Source organism: Salmo salar, chromosome ssa24 (genome assembly GCF_905237065.1).
Source record: "Salmo salar chromosome ssa24, Ssal_v3.1, whole genome shotgun sequence".
NCBI classification, from domain to species: Eukaryota; Metazoa; Chordata; class Actinopteri; order Salmoniformes; family Salmonidae; genus Salmo; species Salmo salar.
The window spans coordinates 9447501-9468655 of record NC_059465.1 but is presented as its reverse complement, the minus strand read 5'-3'; the positions used below and the strand labels follow the sequence as shown (position 1 = coordinate 9468655).

Genomic DNA, 21155 nt, shown 5'->3' with positions numbered 1-21155 from the left:
CCACAGGTGGACTCCAATCAAGTTGTAGAAACATCTCAAGGATGATCAATGGAAACAGGTTGCACCTGAGCTCAATTCCGAGTCTCATAGGAAAGGATTTGAATACTTAGGTAAATATTTATTTTAAAAAACTTGTGTGTAGATTGATGTAACTGAACAAAATGTGGAAAAAGTCAAGGGGTCTGAATACTTTGCGAAAGCACTGTATATATTGTATATTTAATACAGACTAGCTAAAAAAGAAGTGAACATTTACCAATTATCCAATGGATTATGTACACTTTCTGGTAAAAAAGTGGAGGTGCAAAAACATAGGTTAGCACCCCTATTTTAATTTGCTCCATAGTTCAAGCAGCCAAATGTAGGCTTTGGAAAAAAGCTGTTTGGCTGAAAATAAATGTAGACTAAAAGTATTAGCATGTCATATCATAGGGGAAACACACGGCATTGACTCGAGAAAAAAAGTCCCCCCTTCAGATTTCCCACTTCAAGTTCAAATATATCATGCTTTGACTAAAACCTTGACTTATTGACTTCCATCATCGTGCAACTGGGCATCGTCTTTCAGTAAACAAAAAGTTAATTTCTGCTTTTGTGGTACTTTAAGAGGCTATCTAGCAAGCGTTATCAATGTTTGGGAATCAATGAGACTGAGAGCTAGCTAACCAGCTGAGCTAGCAAACAATGTAACAAAAATATAATTTTGGATTAGAAAATACTCCATACAGGCTCTGCATTTCAGGAATCACAGTAGCAAGTACCCCTGGTGCGCTGTTATATTATTGAGCCATTTAAACAATACATTTTTAAAGAAATCTCAGTTTTTGCCATTTCCCTCACTGGCTTTCAACATTTCAAACGATTTCAAATTCTGTGGTGGGGCTTGGTGAAGGGTCAATTGAGGTACAGTTTTTCTAGGTTTTTTACATTTACGTCATTTAGCAGACGCTCTTATCCAGAGCGACTTACAAATTGGTGCGTTCACCTTATGATATCCAGTGGAACAACCACTTTACAATAGTACATATATATCTTTTTTTGGGGGGGGGTTAGAAGGATTACTTTATCCTATCCCAGGTATTCCTTAAAGAGGTGGGGTTTCAGGTGTCTACGGAAGGTGGTGATTGACTCCGCTGTCCTGGCGTCGTGAGGGAGCTTGTTCCACAATTGGGGTGCCAGAGCAGCGAACAGTTTTGACTGGGCTGAGCGGGAACTGTGCTTCCGCAGAGGTAGGGGGGCCAGCAGGCCAGAGGTGGATGAACGCAGTGCCCTTGTTTGGGTGTAGGGCCTGATCAGAGCCTGAAGGTACGGAGGTGCCGTTCCCCTCACAGCTCCGTAGGCAAGCACCATGGCCTTGTAGCAGATGCGAGCTTCAACTGGAAGCCAGTGGAGTGGAGCGGGGTGACGTGAGAGAACTTGGGAAGGTTGAACACCAGACGGGCTGCGGCGTTCTGGATGAGTTGTAGGGGTTTAATGGCACAGGCAGGGAGCCCCGCCAACAGGGAGTTGCAGTAATCCAGACGGGAGATGACAAGTGCCTGGATTAGGACCTGCGCCGCTTCCTGTGTAAGGCAGGGTCGTACTCTGCGAATGTTGTATAGCTAGGTGGGGGGAAACAGAGTTGGGCTTGGGGTAGCGTCTACCAGCCTCTACCTTTCACCTCACTTTCAGTATGAATTATGAAAGCCTGTGAAAGTTCTCCCAAAAATGTGAATAGGCACATTCAAACAGAGGTGGAGAGCTGAAACCGAAAGCCAATTATTTTCACTGGTGCCCACATGGGGTAGTGTCATTTCAACCAAATTATATCAAGCTTATTAAAGAGCAGTGATACTATCAAGAGCAGTGTGCGGGCTTCTTCTTTTTTCTAATTTTATTCAATTGTTACCATGCACCTGCAAAAAAAGATAGCTCAGATGTGCGAGTGCCTTTTGAATTTTTAACCAATTTATATCAAAAATAAAATAAAAACAATTTCAGAAATATACATTTAAAAAAATACAGGATAGTATTCTAGCACCATAAATAAGCTTACTTACTTTGGATAATTTGCACTTCTGAAAGAGGGATATGGAAGGGGTGGTTGTTTAAAAAAAATCTATGTCTACTCACAGCCAATCAACCAGCAGCCGCTGGCAATGAGCGCTCCACTCATACCTACTTTTCTAATATGAACTTCCCCGGGCTCTAGAGAACAACAGGAATGAGGCCTGGAAGCCAAGGCTTGGGGGGGCTTAACAACAACAACAAACTGTCACTCAGCTCTGGTCAATCATGGCAGGATGTCATGTGGCATGAAGTCACAGAGAAAAACATTGATTTACACTACCGTTCAAAAGTTTGGGGTCACTTAGAAATGTAACTGTTTTTGAAAGAAAATTTAAAAAAATGTATCCATTAAAATAACATCAAATTGATCAGAAATACAGTGTTGACATTGTTAATGTTGTAAATGACTATTGTAGCTGGAAATGGCAGATTTTTTATGGAATATCTACATAGGTGTACAGAGGCCCATTATCAGCAACCATCACTCCTATGTTCCAATGGCACGCTGTTAGCTAATCCAAGTTTATAATTTTAAAAGGCTAATTGATCATTAGAAAACACAGCTTAAAACTGTTGTTCTGATTAAAGAAGCAATAAAACTGGCCTTCTTTAGAGTAGTTGAGTATCTGGAGCATTAGCATTTGTGGGTTCGATTACAGGCTCAAAATGGCCAGAAACAAAGACCTTCTTCTGAAACTCATCAGTCGATTCTTATTCTGAGAAATCTATATGGGACAGCTGTCAATTTCTTGGTTCTTAAGTTAAAATGGTATGGTTTTTTATTTATTACAATTTTCTATAGTCAAATTTGGTCTTTAATGTTACTTCACACAATCTGTACTTGGGTCTTACCTTGATTCCTGATAAAAAAAAAAGCATAACTCCTTTTAAGACTGAAGCAACATTTCACACGAGGCATTACGCAATTCAACAATATAGTGGCTTTCAAGTGATGTAAACTAAAAGCTATGCATGTCTGGCAGTGGGGGTTGGATCTTTCCATTTTCCAGCATCTTTCTATTTTCTTCAATGTAAAGTGGGCAGTTGGTTACACAAGTTACAAAACATAGACATTACAAAATCCAGCCCAACAGCTAGAATCAAGCCCACAGGGTCTGCATCTCCTCACAGCCTAATAACCATCCTAATGTTTTCATTAAACCACATGGATCAGATACACACAGAAGCTACAGTACTGTATGACAAATGTGATCTGGGTTACACAAGTTACAAAACATAGACATTACAAAATCCAGCCCAACAGCTAGAATCAAGCCCACAGGGTCTGCATCTCCTCACAGCCTAATAACCATCCTAATGTTTTCATTAAACCACATGGATAAGATACACACAGAAGCTACAGTACTGTATGACAAATGTGATCTGGGATCTAAGATATATGACCATATCTTAAATTTAAACTCCATCCTGCTTCAGCACTCAACGATTTAAGGGCTCAATTTGGAGTGCAGTACAGTATCACAAAAAAACATTCCTAGCGCAAATGTAAGGTAAAGATTCAAAAGTATAAGATGGCCCACCCCATGAAATGGTGACCTCTTGGATCAAACAGAAGTCATTTAGCTTTCGCCAAACAAAGCAAGGTATCCAGGAAGCTCTGTCTCCATTTGGTCTTCAGTGGAAACCAATATGTGCAGGCAGATAAACTAAACACAGCAGCATCCATCAACCACCTAGAACGCTTCTTTCACAAGAAAGACAACGTTAATTCGATGCTGACATTAAAAAAAATGGTCACTAGTTTTTACTTGTCATGTTTCCCCTCGAGAAGGCTAGACACACAATTTCCACTGACTCGTCGCCGTAGGGCATCTAGGTCATAAGGTGGTGGTTCCGGGTTCAATATGTCAGGTCAGAAAGAGTTGGAGCCTTCCCAATACCTTGCTCAGACCATTATAATGTGTAGAACTAACTGGATAATTATAGAAGCACTGAAAGGAGTCTTATCATGCACTATGGGATGGTGAGAGAAGACTCTATAAATGCATTACATACAGGCAGCTCATAGAAAGTGTACCAAAGTTAACCAAGCCATCAACTTGAATAGTTTATTCACTGTTCCTTCAAGGACTATACAGTCAACTAGAATCAAGCCAGAGAACTGTTACCATGCCATTGATTTATAGCACAGAACAGCACATCCAGGTAATAATACATAAGTATGCCATTTAACTAACATTCTCTGCAACCTAATTACACAACTACTATCGGCTATAGAGACTGCAATCACAAATCATCATGTGAGAAATTATTAAGATAAGTGTCCACAAAAGCAGAGGCATTTTGTTTCTCTCAGACCAAGTAACTGCAACTAAACTGTAGTTGAATACTGTGCACCTTTCATATCACAAACCCCACAACTAACCATTCCTGGCATAAATAATATCAGCGTTCCCACAATATGCTGGCATCCTTATTTGTGAACATTGTGAAACAGACTGTGATGTATTCTCATTATCGCCTACAATCAATATTACAAATACAAAAGTCTAGACACAGAAACCGTTAACAACCAAATTTCATTATCAACATGAAATCAGAGTGCATTTGGTTATACGTGGCATATAAGCACAAGTAGCCAAAGTTGCTTTAATTTAATAAGAAGCACAAAGACCAAATAGCCTATCAAGCACATTTTTCCAGTAATATTCTTTAGTAACTGTTACATTAACCTATTTTTCAAGTTATTTCCCAAAAAACTCTCACCACAGACGATTTTCAAAAAATGATCTTGATCCTGTTGAAGAATATGGCTGCCTGATATGATGCCCAAGTCACGAATTTATATTTGTACTCCCCAAGGATTAGGATTGCTACGTGACTTTCGGATGGTTTCCCCGGCTAAACTTTCACTCCCCCTTGCAATTTCAATGCCGCTTCCGACAAAGTTATGCCTTGTGGATCTGCCCAGTTACGCCCACTGCTGAAATGACCTCACCGATGGCCTGAGCAGTGAGCGCTGGAAGTGGAATAGCCTTAATTCCTGGATATTTGGCGCGACACTGGGACACGACAGCATCGCAGAAGGACAGCAAAATGCAGCTCAACAACCCTGATTTTGTGACACATTGGTACAAATCGGCACCCAGAACCAAAAAAAGCACACCTTTATCGATGACTTGAATGCTTGGCAGAAAACAAAGACCCACATATTTTGTCCATTGTGCCCTACTGTACCCACCCATGCATCCCATTTAGTCCGCGACAGCATCTGATAGTCTGATAGTTACTCTCTGTACTGATCCTTGATAAACTGCTGTCACCATGTGCAAATGATATAGCAATCATGTTAAATGTGTATTTATTGAATAGGCCCACAGCAGCCGTAGTTTTCTCTACCACAAAAGAACACAACATATTGATCGTTCGAATGGCCACATATTGAATGGTCAATATAAATAATTGAACAGATTCTCAAATCCCAGACTAGCTTTAGTGATGAGACTAGCCTAAATGCCATGCCCAATAGCAATGGCAGTCACAAAGAAATGCGGAAAAAGTCATTTCTTTGGGTACATCATATTCATTTATTTGTTTTATTCATGTAAAACAAGGCAGCGATGTCAAATATACTCTTCAGTAAATATGCATATCTTGATGGGACATATTGTCGCTTACAACACTGTCCTGGCAGTGGCTAGCACATTCAGAATCTCATCATTTGATTAAGGGAACTTTGGATCCAGCAGGGGCAGATAACAGTGATGGATAGCTTGCGGGGTATGACTAGCAGCTGAGAGCAGGTTTGAAGCCTCCTATTTTTTTGTTCTATTAGCTGTTGTCTTGAAACAGTGACTGCATGTGGAAACATTGAAGTTTGTTTAAATAAAATGACAAAGGAGTTGAATACATCAGTGAATAAATGTTCACCCAGTATGTATATAGAATAGGAATATCACATAGCTTCTAAAATGTCATTCAAATAATGAATCTGTTTGAGATGAAGTAGGGTTGGTTCATAAGTCTTTCAATACAATACTGTACTTATGAACAGCAATAAAGATATTACAGCTTTATCCACATACATAGTGTTGGAAAAATATGATTTGTCTATTACACATCATATATGTTGGTCAGGACATCCGACTTGGCAACATTACATCAGGTTTGTTGCGCTCACCCTGTAGCTCATGTCCTCACTTGTAGGCTCTGGTCGCTTCCATTTCTGATTGGAGAGAATCTTCAGAACGACCAATCCAAAGGCTACAATGAAGACTCCTAACGAGTTGGCGACAAATGCCTCAGGTGGCAGGTTGGCATATGGCTGTGTCCCATTTGTAGTTCATTTTCTGAAGAAGTAAAGTTATTCTGAAGAATTACACTTTGAATATTTTTGTAATATTGTCAACACAGCTAGATATCATTTTTTGTCGGTACATTATGGAAATATTTGTATACAGTACATTGTTTCCTCCATGTCCTGAATACAAAAATGAAAATTAACCTAATCAGGGCTCATATTCATAGTCTCAGAGTAGGATCAGTTTTGCCTTTTACATCACAATTTATAAGATTGCATGGACAGGGGGAACTGATCTTAGATCAGCGCAATCTGAGACACTAAGAATATGGGCTCACATAGTGAACAATGTCTCTTACAATGCCAAGAAGAGTTGCTGGTTGATCCATGAGATGCAGGACACGATGCTGAGTATCAGTATGCTGTCTCCCATCCACACATGGGCACTTTTCAGCAGCTTGTGGAATGACATGGGTGAGCAGGGCAGGAGGAAACCAACAAGGGCCACCACAGCCATTGAAAAAGCCATTGAAAATGGCATAACAATTCTAACAATCACCATGCATGCCAAGTAAGGCACAACACAAGTAGGCTAAAATATGGCCTAATATGAGTTCACAGTTGTTTTATGATAATGCCATTTTAATTTGTGTGTTGGCAGTGGCACATATACTAAACCTCAGTGGAGAAGAGTGCTTTGGTGCAAATAACAATCCAAGGAGTAGAGGTTGGGAATGGCTTTGGAGTTGTGGAAGTCAAACACAGCACAGAGCCCCAGGACGGCGCAGACCAGAGCCAGTATCATGACACCAGCACGCAGCAGCATCCAGGGCAGCTTATTCTGCCCCCAGGTGAGGGGAAAGCGGTACAGCACCGCGCCAATAGCTACAGAACGAACATTTAAAAAAAACTCACTTGACTTGAATATAAGTTGCAATTTAAGCTTTGTCTTAATTTTCTCTATCTCATGGCAACATGTCTTAATAGACCACACACTGACATACGTTTTGGCTTGCGCCTAGACAGGTACAGAATGGGGTATTAATATAGTTATAGTATGCTGCCAAACTATTTAAGTTCTTGACATGTCTAGGGTGCTAGGCAAAGATGTGGAGGGAGCAGTGAAGGAAGTTTGGGTAGCTTAACTTAGCTTTCTATGTGCAGAAACACCTACGGTGCATTTGGAAAGTATTCAGATCCCTTCACTTTTTCCACATTTTGTTACCTTACAGCCGAATTCTAAAATTGTTTAAATAAATAATTCATCAATCTACACACAATAATCCATAATGACAAAGCAGAAACAGGCAAAAAAAATTGGCCAATTGATAAAAAATGGAAATACCTTACTTACATAATTATTCAGACCCTTAGTTATGAGACTCGAAAATTTAGCTCACGTGCATCCTGTTTCCATTGATCATACTTGATATGTTTCTACAACTTGATTGGGGTCCATCTGTGGTAAATGTAATTGATTGGACATAATTTGGAAAGGCACACACCCGTCTATATAAGGTCCCACAGTGACAGTACATGTCAGAGCAAAAGCCAAAGGGATTGTACGTAGAGCTCCGAGACAGGATTATTTCGAGGCACAGATCTGGGGAAGGGTAACAAATCATTTCTGAAGCATTGAAGGTCCCCAAGAACACAGAGGCCTCCATCATTCTTAAATGGAAGAAGTTTGGAACCACCAATACTCTTCCTAGAGCTGGCCACCCGGCCAAACTGAGAAATCGGGGGAGAAGGGCCTTGGTCAGGGAGGTGACCAAGAACCCGATGATCACTCTGACAGAGTTCCTCTATGGAGATGGGACAACCTTTCAGAAGGACAACAATCTCTGCAGCACTCCACCAATCAGGCCTTTATGGTAGAGTGGCCACGAAATATTAGCTAACAGTACACTTTAACTTGAAATGAAAATAGTTTGTCAAAATTAGAGTGTCTTTTGTTAAGACATGTAGCTAGCTAGCTAGGCAAACAATGGACCATAATCACAACTCATGACGTTACTACCCTGCATGAATCTGCAGGAAGCTAACCAACCAAGTTCTATGGCTACAACTAGTCAAGCAAATGTGTCTGAGATACGAAGAATAAGATCATACACATAACGTTAGCGAAGCGAAGTACCTGATGATGATTTTGGAGGATTTGACAGAACCATTAGGACTTATGGGAAGAGACTGCAACACAAATCTTTAAAGAATGATGTGGAACCTGTGACAACTGATCCTTTTAGTTTGACAGAGTGTCCACCAACATCAGAGGCAATTGGAGAAAACCCACAGGATCAAGACAAAATAATTCACATGACAAATGAAACTACTGCTTTTGGTGAAATTGAGGACGACACAGAAAAAGGACTGGAGGGGTCTGAACCTCTGTCAGACAAGTATGTTGAAGAAAACGCTGAGAAAGAGGAAAAAAACCTATGTAGAACCCACAACTCTTTCTGCTGAACAGAACAGGGATTATCTAAAGATGGTGATACATCTTGGCCACTTTTTTTGTTTGTTGCGGGGGTGTATGTAATTCCAATTGTCTGCATCGTTTCCTCTTAATAAAGAAGGAGAAAGAGGATCATAGAGGTAGAGCTACAATCTTCCTAGAGCATGACACTGTTTCTGTTGAGCCAATGTTCAAAGGACCAACTGAGGATCTAGAAGAAACTGAAGACCATACAGACCTAGACATTATTGAAGAGGACAATGTAGACCATGTATTTGGTAAAGCAACAGACTGAAGCTCAAACTGCTTCTGTCAAATCTGATGCCCAAATTCTTAGAGAAACAACTGGACATTTTCAGATGGAGAGTATAGAAAATGCCACTGGCCACTGACTGGGATGAAACAAGTACACCAATATCAGAGTGTAAGGTCTGTCGTCAGGAATGGACCAAGGCGCAGCGGGAATGTGGATACTCATATTTCTTTAATAAACACAAGTAAAGCATCCACAGGGGAAACAATACTCACGACGACAGGAGCAGTTTTGCAGACGCACACAAAACGCAGTGCAAAAACAACTACCCACAACCCCAAAGGAAAACACACACCTGTTAATAGGACTCCCAATCAGAGGCAACTAGAACCACCTGCCTCCAATTGAGAGTCCAACAACCAATCTACATATATAGAACAAGTCACTCCCACTGCTTCAACATCAGAAGGTAATGAAGTAGAAAGAATAAGACATCAAGAGAAAATCTTTCCAGTAATTATTTCTACAACTGAAAAGGCAATTAGAATGTCTAGTGAATCCAATCTTGAGGATAATGGAACAGGTGAAGAAACATTTTTTTTTCTCACTATACCTAAAGAGTCACAGGAAGATGTTAATGGAAGAGAAACCATGTACAATGCAGGAGACGGGTACATTCAAAGTATAACATCTGAGAAGGACACGGCGTACACAGAAGAGGGTGGGGATATGAACATTTTGACAAAGAGAGCAAAACAGAACCCCTTGTCACTAAGATGGGTGAAACCAGTACTGGTGCAGCAATATTAGTAGAAAATGAAATCAGAGAAAAGGAGGATGAGGATAACAAAAGAAAATCAAGGTTTCAGAAGTAGAGTATCCTGGCTGGAATACAAAGTTAACAAATCCCTCAAAGGGAGATGTTCTACTGTCTGAGGATGAAAAGGATCACATTGAACCGACAGATTTAGATTCATCTCAGCTGCATCCTTGTTTGGGATTAATTCATTGTACAGCTGCAGGTTTAAAGATATGTTCAGTGAGAATTTCTGCTCACACCGAATACTGTGTTCCATTTTTTTATTTGATTGAACTTTTATTTAACTAGGCACGCAAGTAAGTTAAGAACAAATACTTATTTACAATGACGGCCTTCCAAAAGGCAAAAGGCCTCCTGCGGGCACGGGGGCTGGGATTAAAAATATAGAACAAAACACACATCACGACAAGAGAGACACCAAAACACTACATAAAGAGAGACCTAAGACAACAACATAGCATGGCAGCAACACATGACAACACAGCATGGTAGCAACATCACATGACAACAACATGGTAACAGCACAAAATACGGTACCAACATTATTGGGCACAGACAACAGCACAAAGGCAAGAAGGTAGAAACAACAGATTCTTCTCCTCTCAAAATTCCTGGAAATGCTATTACTGATTCAGCAGCAAATAAATTACTGGTTAAGCCATCTGGAGATGGCTTAACCAGAAAAATGAAAAGCCATTCGAAGACAATGATAAACCAATGAGTATTTTACCAGAGAATACAGATCAAATTGGTAATTCACATAAGGATAAAGATAGAAACCAATAGGTGGAAGATGTAATACATGAAGAAGAAATAACTAAACCTAATTATAGTCACAGACCATTACTGCTCATTAGTAACATACGTGAGAAGAATAACACTTTTAACAGTGAGGAAGATGAAAATAACATTTCAATGGGAAGATTAGACAAGCTGATGATTCCAAGTCAAGTTCAGAACAGATGAAAGCTAAAATGCATGAGGAAAAAAATACTAATTATACCACAATTGAATCACTTAAAATTGAGGGAGATGAGAAGAACAGACCCTTGTATTATTTTGGTGTGAAAATGAGGCAAGCTGGGGATTCCAAGCAAAGTTCAGCTCATCCATGTGTCGATCAGCCTGAGATAGACTGTCTTAAGAGTCTAACGCAGCACTATTTGTATTTGTATTTATTATGGATCCCCATTAGCTGCGGCCAAGGCAGCATCTACTCTTCCTGGGGTCCAGCAAAATTAAGGCAGTTTTACATTTTTAAAAACATTACAATACATTCACAACAGATTTCACAACATATTAAGTGTGTGCCCTCAGGCCCCTACTCTACTACCACACACAGTTAAAGTCTGAAGTTTACATACACCTTAGCCAAATACATTTAAACTCAGTTTTTCACAATTCCTGACATTTAATCCTAGTAAAAATTCCCTGTCTTAGGCCAGTTAGGATCACCACTTTATTTTAAGAATGTGAAATGTCAGAATAATAGTAGAGAGAATGATTTATTTCAGCTTTTATTTCTTTCATCACATAACCAGTGGGTCAGAAGTTTACATACACTAAATTAGTATTTGGTAGCATTGCCTTTAAAGTGTTTTCCTTGGGTCAAACGTTTGAAGGTAGGCCTTGAAATAATGATGTCAATTAGCCTATCAGAAGCTTCTAAAGCCATGACATAGTTTTCTGGGATTTTCCAAGCTGTTTAAAGGCGCAGTCAACTTAGTGTATGTAAACTTCTGACCCACTGGAATTGTGATACAGTGAATTGTAAGTGAAATAATCTATCTGTAAACAATTGTTGGAAAAATTACTTGAGTCATGCAGAAGGTAGATGTCCTAACCGACTTGCCAAAACTATAGTTTGTTAACAATACATTTGTGGAGTGGTTGAAAAACGAGTTTTAATGACTCCAACCTAAGTGTATGTAAACTTCTGACTTCAACTGTATCTACAGCACAAAATCCATGTGTACGTGTGTATAGTGTGTATGTTATCGTGCGTCTGTATATGTTAATAGGAAAACTCTCAAATACCATGGTCCTAGAAATGGTTCGCCCTCTTATAAGAATCTAGGAACTGCAAAAGTGAAACTCATGAAGAGTATGGGCCTAAACTCCACAAGGAAATGTCACTCCAACAGATGAGTGAGGGACCTAAAGTATCATTGTCCATGTACAGTATGTTTGCAGATGGCTTATTTATCATGGCAGATCTTTGGCAGACTGTTCATGATGGAGAAAGTATAAAATGCAAACACATCATCAAGAATTTGAAGTTGATCCATCCCTTCTTCTAAAATCAAAAACAGACACATTTGGCAACTTTTTCAAAGAGCAAGATAAACATCTAAATATGCTGGATGTAGTCCCTTTTGAACATCAATTACATACAGACTGCTTGTGGATGGATTTGGGATTTGCAGAGGGCTTGGTGTAACGTTGTCCTCAAGATGCTGTGGTGTGAGAATGAAGAGGAGCAGAACTAAATCTCCATCTTGAAAATGTACTTCTTAATAACTGATTTACTAATACCTACAGTGGTTGAATTGATAACCTTTTTCGAAATGCATCACTTGTAAGTAATGAAGGTTACAGATTTACAGATACTACTAATACTTAAAAAATGACTAGGCTAGTAGATACTGTTATGTTTACTATATATTTTTGGGATAATTTACTAAATGTTAGGTTAACTACAGTAATTAGCAAGTGTAATAGCAAATTGTAGCCCAACACAAATCAACTTTTCATTCTACTGTAAAAAAAGATATATATAATATACTGTATCTTGCTGTACAAGCAATTGTGTGCTACATTAATAAAGTCAACTTGAATAAACGGTCCAAAGATGAGTCTCAGTCCACTTGCTTCCAAATAACATTTTATAACAATCATTTTCAAAATCAAGAATGTCACAAAATCATTGAATGACACAAAAGTCGAGAGATTCCTCTTCCATTTCCTCCTTTTCACTTTTTTTCCTGAACTTGTTTCTGCTGCTTCTCCTCTTCTTCCTCGGTTGTGTGTTGTCGACCAATCCTTTTACAAGCCTTGTATTTCCAGAAGACTCTGCGTCATCTGCCAAGCAGGGAGATGCTGAGCACCGTCCATGTTTCCTACAGTGTTGCTTGTCAAGTGCATCACAGGCCCTACTTTGCCTCTTGTCCGAGTCCAAGCCACGTAGAGACTCTTCAGTTAAATTACAGGCACACTCACCCCTGCTCTGGAGGGCAGAATCTGTAGGCTTCAAGATGGGTAATTGGAATCGAGTTGCTTTACCGTGATTGAGAGGTTTTGAACGCTGATGAAGGGACATCATGATTCTCTCTGTTTCAACCAGCTTTGAGTTCTGCGAGAGTGTAAGTCTCTTCAGTCTCAGACGAGCACTGCGTCGGGGAGCAGTGCATACTGCAGCGTGTCCCTCACGCATGGATCCTGTGCCCTTGTCCTCAAGTACTCTTCCACTGGGCGTTCGGGTGCTGACTAGGATGACACCGTCTCTCCCAGTAGACAATTGTCTCTGTTTGATGAGATCCATGTTTTTAAAGTCCAGTGTCTCATCATCACCCTTGATGTTTTCTCTATGTGTAGGACTCTGGAGATGCGGTTTGGCTTGCTTGTCCCAGTTCCCCAGCATCATGATTAGCTGTGATGTGCTCTCCTCCTGCTCAGTTTCTATAGGTACAGACAGATGGATAGGGTCAGTCCCTGTAGCTACAGACCCATGGATAGGGTCAGTCCCTGTAGCTACAGACCCATGGATAGGGTCAGTCCCTGTAGCTACAGACCCATGGATAGGGTCAGTCCCTGTAGCTACAGACCCATGGATAGGGTCAGTCCCTGTAGCTACAGACACATGGGTAGGGAGCTGTGTGCCACTGCCACCTGCTGTACTGTTCTGAGAAGCCACTTCACGCCTATTTCTGTTTCCTTTCCGGGATGGCCTTGCCAAGGCTTTCCTCTCAGCCTCTATACTGTGAGCCCACCTTCGTTGGTGGAGCCTGAAGCACACTAGACTCCTGGCATTGCCCAAGGAAATGCCAGTCTGCTGCATGAGCTGCCTGACGGTGCAGCTGTTGAGGTCAAATGCCCCAGCGTTCTTTGCCATCCTGATACCGAGTGCAGGTGCAGCAGAGACCCTTCCTCTCTACCTCCTGGTCTTGCTTCTAACAATATATTGAAACAGAATGACATTTCGGACAACACACAATTATGACATCATAGAACATGTCAACCAAATAACAATCAATGTTATATCTCTAAGATGTCACTAAGCTTACTCTTTGTGACATGTGATTGATTCTTGGGCAACATTTTAGCAATATCTGGTTCTAGTTAGAGACATTTAGAAAAGAGCACAAAATATATAAAACCTTTATTTCAAAACTGATGCATTAATATCCAACTTGTTGTATTGTTCTTAAAAAAAGAAAATGCATTGTAAAGAACATCTACATAAATAATGTGAAATTATAAATTAAAAGGGACACTGCCATTGGCAACTGCACTTTGGCTCCAACTCAAGGATATACTGACAAGATCTTTAAAACTTCAGAGGAGATATGACAAGAACATAATGCAGAGACAATTGTATTTGAAATAATGAACAAAGTCTTGGGAGAGTAGCTTAACTCATTTCATCAGTTGAAAAAAGGCCATGATAAATACTACAGAGGACATCACAAAATACAGCGTAGAGGACTAAAGGCTGAGGATATAAGCTCATCATTAAAACAGCAGAAGACAAAATAATTTCCATAGTTTCCACTAGGTGGAGTTATCTGCTCTGAACACATGAGATCTGTGCAACATTAATCATTTTCAAAATGCCAGTGCCATCTAACACTTACACTGAAACATTGTTGCTTTATTTAGTTTGATGGACATCGCTCAACATACATTATTTCCTTAAGGAGCAACTGGACCTTGGCATTATTATCAGTGCATGAAGACAGTACTATGGTGGAAGCCAAGGCAGCATTATTTCATGACAAAACAAAGTCTATAGTTTGTACAGAATATTCAGCATCAATAGATCTGGCTCTACAGGACCGACATAAGAAAACAACCTTATAGGCAAATACACATTTACCAGTCCTTTAAATGTAAAAATAAATACAACTGTTATACATTCTATGCTGAATCATAAAAGACACACACCACTGGTGGTGCGTCCCAAATGGCACCATATTTATATATAGTGCATTACTTGTGACTAGAGCCCAGGTCAAAAGTAGTGCACTATAAAGGGAATACGGTGACATTTGGGATGCACCCCTGGTGTTTAAAATACATTCAGGATGGTCCATGCATTTCATGATGTCCTGACCACTACAGCAGAGTAGACTACATCCAGTGTATATTCTTCCCTTCTCCTACAGTTGACAGTGTTTACTCAACACCCAGGAGCTCTACAGTCGCTAGCATGTGCATAACTTATCAGTTCGCTGTGCGAAACTGCAGAGGGAATGATTCAACAGCAAGACAATAGGCCTGTCGCAGCAAGTACCGGAGATCATTTAACTAATCACACATACGGCTCAGTTATGACTCCTACTGTCTGAATTTTGGGTATTTTCCCCAGAACTCCCTAGAAGCAGGGACATGGTGCATTCAGAAAGTACTTTTAGAGCTTGTTGCAAATGTATAAAAAAAAATATATATATATCACTTCTGGAGCAGCTTTTCATTAAGGATCTCTCTGTACTTTGCTCCGTTCATCTTTCCCCTCGATCCTGACTAGTCTCCCAGTCCCTTCCGCTGAAAAACATCCCCACAGAATGATGACGCCACCACCATGTTTTCCCCATAGAGATGGTGCCAGGTTTCCTCTAGACGTGACGCTTGGCATTTAGGACAAATAGTTCAATCTTGGTTTAATCAGACCAGAAAATCTTGTTTCTCATGGTCAGAGTCCTTTAGATACCTTTTGGCAAACTCCAAGCAGGAGTTTTACTGAAGAGTGGCTTCCACCTGGCCACTACCATAAAGGCCTGATTGGTGGAGTGCTGCAGAATGGTTGTCCTTATGGAAAGTTCTCCCATCTCCACAGAGGAACTCTGTCAGAGTGACCATCGGGTTCTTGGTTACCTCCCTGATCAAGGCCCTTCTCCCCCTATTGCTCAGTTTGGCTAGGCGGCCAGCTCTAGGAAGAGTCTTGGTGGTCCCAAACTTCTTCCATTTAAGAATGATGGAGGCCACTGTGTTCTTGAGGACCTTCAATACTTCAGAAATGTTTTGGTACCCCTTCCCCAGATCCGTGCTTTGACAAAATCCTGCCTCGGAGCTCAACGGACAATTCATTTGACCTCATGGCTTGATTTTTTCTCTGACATGCACCGTCAACTGTGGGACCTTATATAGACAGGTGTGTGCCTTTCCAAATCATGTCTAATCAATTGAATTTACCACAAATTGTAGAAACATCTCAAGGGTGATCAATGGAAACAGAATGCACCTGAGCTCAATTGCAAGTCGCATCGCAAAGGGCCTGAATACTTATGCAAATAAGTAATCTGCAAAAAATGTCTAAAAACCTGTTTTCGCTTTGTCATTACGGGGTTGTGTGTTAACTGATGAAGATTTTTTATTTAATCCATTTTATAATAAGGCTGTAACGTAACAAAATGTGGGAAAAGGGAAGGGGTCTTTATACTTTCCTAAAGCAATTTTACTTTCTGCATATTAATTTACTGCATATTCATAATAACCATTTTCAATGGCTTTATAAATAATATTTTCTGCTGATAACTTTTGGTCCAAATAAAGCAAGGCTTTGATTAGGTCATTCATGTCGGCTTGCCTGCCCACCATTTCCAACCATACTTTTAACAGTTCATAGACTCGGTCTTCAGGATGAAGGTGTGCAGTGCTTTTTATAGCATTGTCACTGAGTCCGATGTGCCTGAAGAATCTGTTATGGTAGTAAACGTCCAGCTCTTCAAAAAGTTCAAAACTTTTCTTCAAGGACTCGTCACCTAAAATAAAAAATAAAAAAAGGCCCCGACATCAAAACCCACCGTGCTGTACTGTATTATAATCTTAAATCAACGAAAATATGGAGCACAGCAGAGTGGGTCACAGACAAGGCTAAATAATATTAGTACGTTAACTAGTCTAAATCCATAAAATATAGAGGGTATACGCTCACCATTCAAAGGAGCAAGTTTTCTGAGGACATCTTCCTAGAAAAAAAATAAAACATGGTCAGTCATAAATCATAAGTCAGGCTCCTAAATGAGGCCCCTGCACTAGCTCTGAAGTTTGGCTCTTGGAGGGTCGTGCAGGAGGGAAGGACCTCAACACCAGCTCTGGACTTCTTGTCTCTGGCCTTACTCCGTCCTTTCCTCGACCCTGCATGTGCATCTATAAATCACATTTATGTGCTTGGGCCTGGCCACTAGCAATGGTTAATTAAATCTTCAAAAACAAGTGTCAAAACTGCCTAGTAAGTCTTGTGCCTAGCAAGTTTTCATCAAGATGGATGGTGTAAAGGGAGTAGCACTACTTCAAAATGGGACACGGTTGTTTGGGGTCCATTTACCCATGAGAGTAATTATGAATTGGGTGAATTAATGCTGTATACACATCAGACAGACTGTGGCTTTCAAACAGTAAATAAGTACAGTGCATTCGGAACGAATTCAGACGCTTGGCATTCACACCAAAGAGTTCAATCTTGGTTTCATCAGAACAGAGAATCTTGTTTTTTCATGGTCAGAGTCCTTTAGGTGCCTTTTGGCAAACTCCACCTGGACTGTCATGTGCCTTTTACTGAGGAGTGGCTTCCATCTGGCCTCTCTACCTGATTGGTGGAGTGCTGCAGAGATGGTTGTCCTTCTGGAAGGTTCTCCCATCTCCACAGAGGAACTCTGGAGCTGTCAGAGTGACCATTGGGTTCTTGGTCACCTTCCTGACCAAGGCCCCTCTCCCCCAATAGCTCAGTTTAGCCTTGCGGCCAGCTCTAGGAAGAGTCTTGGTGGTTCTAAAACTTCTTCCATTTAAGAATGATCGAGGCCACTGTGTCCTTGGGGACCTTCATGCTGCAGAAATGTTTTGGTACAATTACCCAGATCTGTGGGACCTTATATAGACAGGTGTGTGCCTTTCCAATCAATTGAATTTACCACAGGTGGGCTCCAATCAAGTTGTAGAAACATCAAGGATGATCAATAGCAAAGGGCCTGAATACGTATATAAATAAGGCATCTGTTTTTATTGCTTTTTATACATCTGCAAAAATGTCTAAATACCCGTTTTCACTGTCATTATGGGGTATTGTGTGTAGATCTATGAGGGAAAACCAAAATGCAATCCATTTTAGAATGTGGAAAAAGTCAAGGCTACAATGTGGAAAAAGTCAAGCGGTCTGAATATTTCAGAATGCACTGTATATTGAGCAGAGAAAATAAAGATGAACAGAAAGTAAGACCAGACCCAGAATAGGATGGGAGTTCTAAAGAAACAATGAAGATGAGGATAGAAAAGGGCTTGAGGGAAGACAAGGGGCAGGTTCGCATGAGCATGCCCTGTGCTGCTGCTCTCACCGTAGCCGCAGTGCCAGGCTGCCTCTTGGCCGAAGGGCTGGAAAGCGGGGAGGATGAGGGTAGTGCGGACAAACTGGACTGGGAGGAGTTGGTGGTGTTGTGGAGGCTGTCGCCCAGTCCATTGTCCTCATCGGCTGAGGGGGTGTTGGCGCCCACCACCAGGGTCAGCTCCAGCAAAGGATGGAGCCGTGTGTCATCCTGCACAGCACTCCGGTTGTTCTGCCTCTGCTCAATCGACCTGTTGTTTTGATCATCCTACAAGATATGAAAAGTTATATGCAGTCTAATGAGGCCCATTTGTTGCTGTTCACTTATGCACTTTGCCATGTTTTCACAATGGTTTCACAGTGCAATTGTTTTCACAGTGCAATTCTATCAGCTCATCGGAGTAATTTTATCAGAATTCATCTAACTCAATATGCAGTGCTGATTGGCCCAGATTCAGACCAGAGTTAAGCGTGCGTAAGTGTAACGCAATTCCCTTTTCATGCGCATTTCTCTCAATGCGTATTCTCTCGAGTCTGTCCGACAAAATTCTAATTTGATAGGTACACCGTATTTAAAGGGATGGCTGAAAACCCGATTGAAAATCTGTTGGCCAGCAAGTGGGAGTTTGTCAGCAGTTGAATTAGATGTATTCAGAGTGCGCAAGGTAGCCATACCTGCAGAGCATGTTACACGAATGAATAAGGCAAGTCTGAATACCAAATAGTGAGAAGTGCATAGGAAAGGCATGTGTAGGAATGACAAATTCCTAAGTCGGGATCAGCCCCATTGAGTCTGACACCGCGAATGTGAAAATAACTTTGGAATGAGACTGGCTGACTCACCACCTCAATTTTCAGCGTCTCACTGGGATTATTCTGGGAGTCTGGAACAGATGAAGTATGAAACACACAGGGCACTTTACTTTTAGGTACAATATTGACACGTTCTGTTGACAGCTTTAAGTGCACCACTGCTGAGACAGTGAGGTTTGAGACTCTGTTGCTTCTGGATGGCACCCTACTACCTGTATAGTGCACTACTTTTGACCAGGCCCCACAGGGAATAGGGTGCCATTTGGAAGGCATCCTGAGACTTCACTTTTGAAAGATCAAAAAGGTATTTATTTGATATAAATGACTTACCTCTCCTTTTACAGCAATTTCGCCTCTTCCAATGGACAGCGGCAATTGCAGCAGTGATTCCCAGTACTGCCACCACAATCACAACAACACCCGCTGTTTCAATAGAGAGAAATTCACGTTTAATGTCACAACCCCATCCATCCGCTGTTGACCAAATAAGTGGCAGGGTTGACACTTCGTCGTTGTTTGAATCCCAGAACGCCCGTTGAAATTCAGAAATAGTCATTTTCCAAAATATACGCAACATTCATAATATCCTACTGCGTTAACGCACAGTAAAATCCTAATCCATAGTAATAAACAGGAGACAACAGAGCATGCAGCAAGGTGATGTCTGCTGTACCTGGACCTGGTCTTGTACCTGAGATGGTGCTGGATGTGGGCAGTCTGGCCTTACACACCGTGTTGGACGTGGCGGTGCAGTTCTTCAGCCTCACCTCGTTCTCTTTACATCTGAGATAACGGGGGTTTCAACAAAATATCATTTTAAAAGCCATATTAAAACCAGTTTAATTAGATTGTATTTATTGATGAATAAATGCCATGTATAAGAAAGCTATTCACCACTGTGCAATAACGTCTTCACAACAATCTAATGAAGTAAAAATGGAGGTTAGGCTAGATTTAGTTTGAGAGCATCAGCGTGCATGTTCACATATTCTATGGACATACCTTAAGCACTTTTGGCACACCTCACAGGCTTGGTCAGGGGCACAGAATAACCCAGGTTTACACCGGCACTCTCTGTCCTGAGTGATGGTGCATGCCTTCGTAGTCACCTGATCTGTGAGAGGAACATACAGAGTTTAATGTTAAAGACAACAACAAAGGAAAAAGAAAAAAAATCAGACACGGGATAGATCGGAGCCTTGGAGTTCAGCCATTTCATTTGTCATTCATTCTAACGGATCATGTTGAATTTGAAAAGGGCTAACATGTTAAACAGAATTACCTGAGTGACACGTGGTGCACTTCAAGCACTGTCGTAGTCCGTTGCCATGTTCAGTGTATGTGTCAAACTCACAGGTCTCACACGTTCCCCTCTCCAAGGCACGTGTGCAGTACGCTTTGACATATGTACCTGAGGCCATAGAGAAACAACAGTTGCTGGGTTAACCAAACAGGTGTCTTACCTACCTGTACATACAGCAGACACTTGATACTGAATATGAATTACTGTAGTCGTATAACCATGGTCAATACAAGGCCAAAGTAGTGTACCATTTCAAGTGCATACACTGGTCTCAGTAGACAATCTTAAATCTCTATTTGTCTCACCAGCTAGGCAGTTTAAACAGCAGATGTTGTCATGTGGGTGCTCCAGGTTTTCCCGGCATGAGATGTCCCGCTGTTTCGAGTTTCTGACGCTACCTCCTGTCCGTGTCAATTTAAGGCCAGACTGAGCTGCCGCCATGGGGTTGAGGGCCCAGATTAGGAGGACAACCTTAGATAAAGATGAAGCACACATGAAAAACATTGTCATCCAGTTTTCACCTAGCTTACTTGAGACACCCATAACATCTAAGGAAAGTAACCAAAGTTGGTGAGGAAATTACCGTTGTAAAAAATAGGTGTGAATCGCAAATGGCACCCTATTCCCCATATAGCGCACTACTTTAGAGGGCCCTGGTCAAAAGT

General features: G+C 41.0%; 2 protein-coding genes across 4 annotated transcripts in view; both read right to left on the bottom strand.

Moving 5' to 3' along the window:
- The window catches only part of LOC106585132 (lysyl oxidase homolog 2B), a 67101-nt gene extending 62121 nt beyond the window's left edge, over nucleotides 1-4980 (bottom strand). The window contains exon 1 of one of the 2 annotated variants that reach the window (XM_014170995.2): nucleotides 4777-4980. The gene's annotated coding sequence lies outside the window, so the exon portion shown is untranslated. The remainder of the gene's footprint in view (nucleotides 1-4776) is intronic. The other variant, XM_014170996.2, reaches the window with a different exon arrangement.
- Nucleotides 4981-15839: 10859 nt separating this feature from the next.
- LOC106584955 (tumor necrosis factor receptor superfamily member 10B) overlaps nucleotides 15840-21155 on the bottom strand; it is a 6859-nt gene continuing 1543 nt past the window's right edge. Inside the window, exons 2-10 of one of the 2 annotated variants that reach the window (XM_014170639.2) lie at nucleotides 20796-20961; nucleotides 20470-20598; nucleotides 20190-20301; nucleotides 19861-19970; nucleotides 19518-19610; nucleotides 19218-19258; nucleotides 18388-18642; nucleotides 16992-17025; nucleotides 15840-16818 (exon numbers count right to left, since the gene is read on the bottom strand). In XM_014170639.2, the coding sequence (XP_014026114.1) occupies nucleotides 16526-16818; nucleotides 16992-17025; nucleotides 18388-18642; nucleotides 19218-19258; nucleotides 19518-19610; nucleotides 19861-19970; nucleotides 20190-20301; nucleotides 20470-20598; nucleotides 20796-20961 (1233 nt within the window). In that variant the 3' untranslated portion in view covers nucleotides 15840-16525. The remainder of the gene's footprint in view (nucleotides 16819-16991; nucleotides 17026-18387; nucleotides 18643-19217; nucleotides 19259-19517; nucleotides 19611-19860; nucleotides 19971-20189; nucleotides 20302-20469; nucleotides 20599-20795; nucleotides 20962-21155) is intronic. The other variant, XM_014170640.2, reaches the window with a different exon arrangement.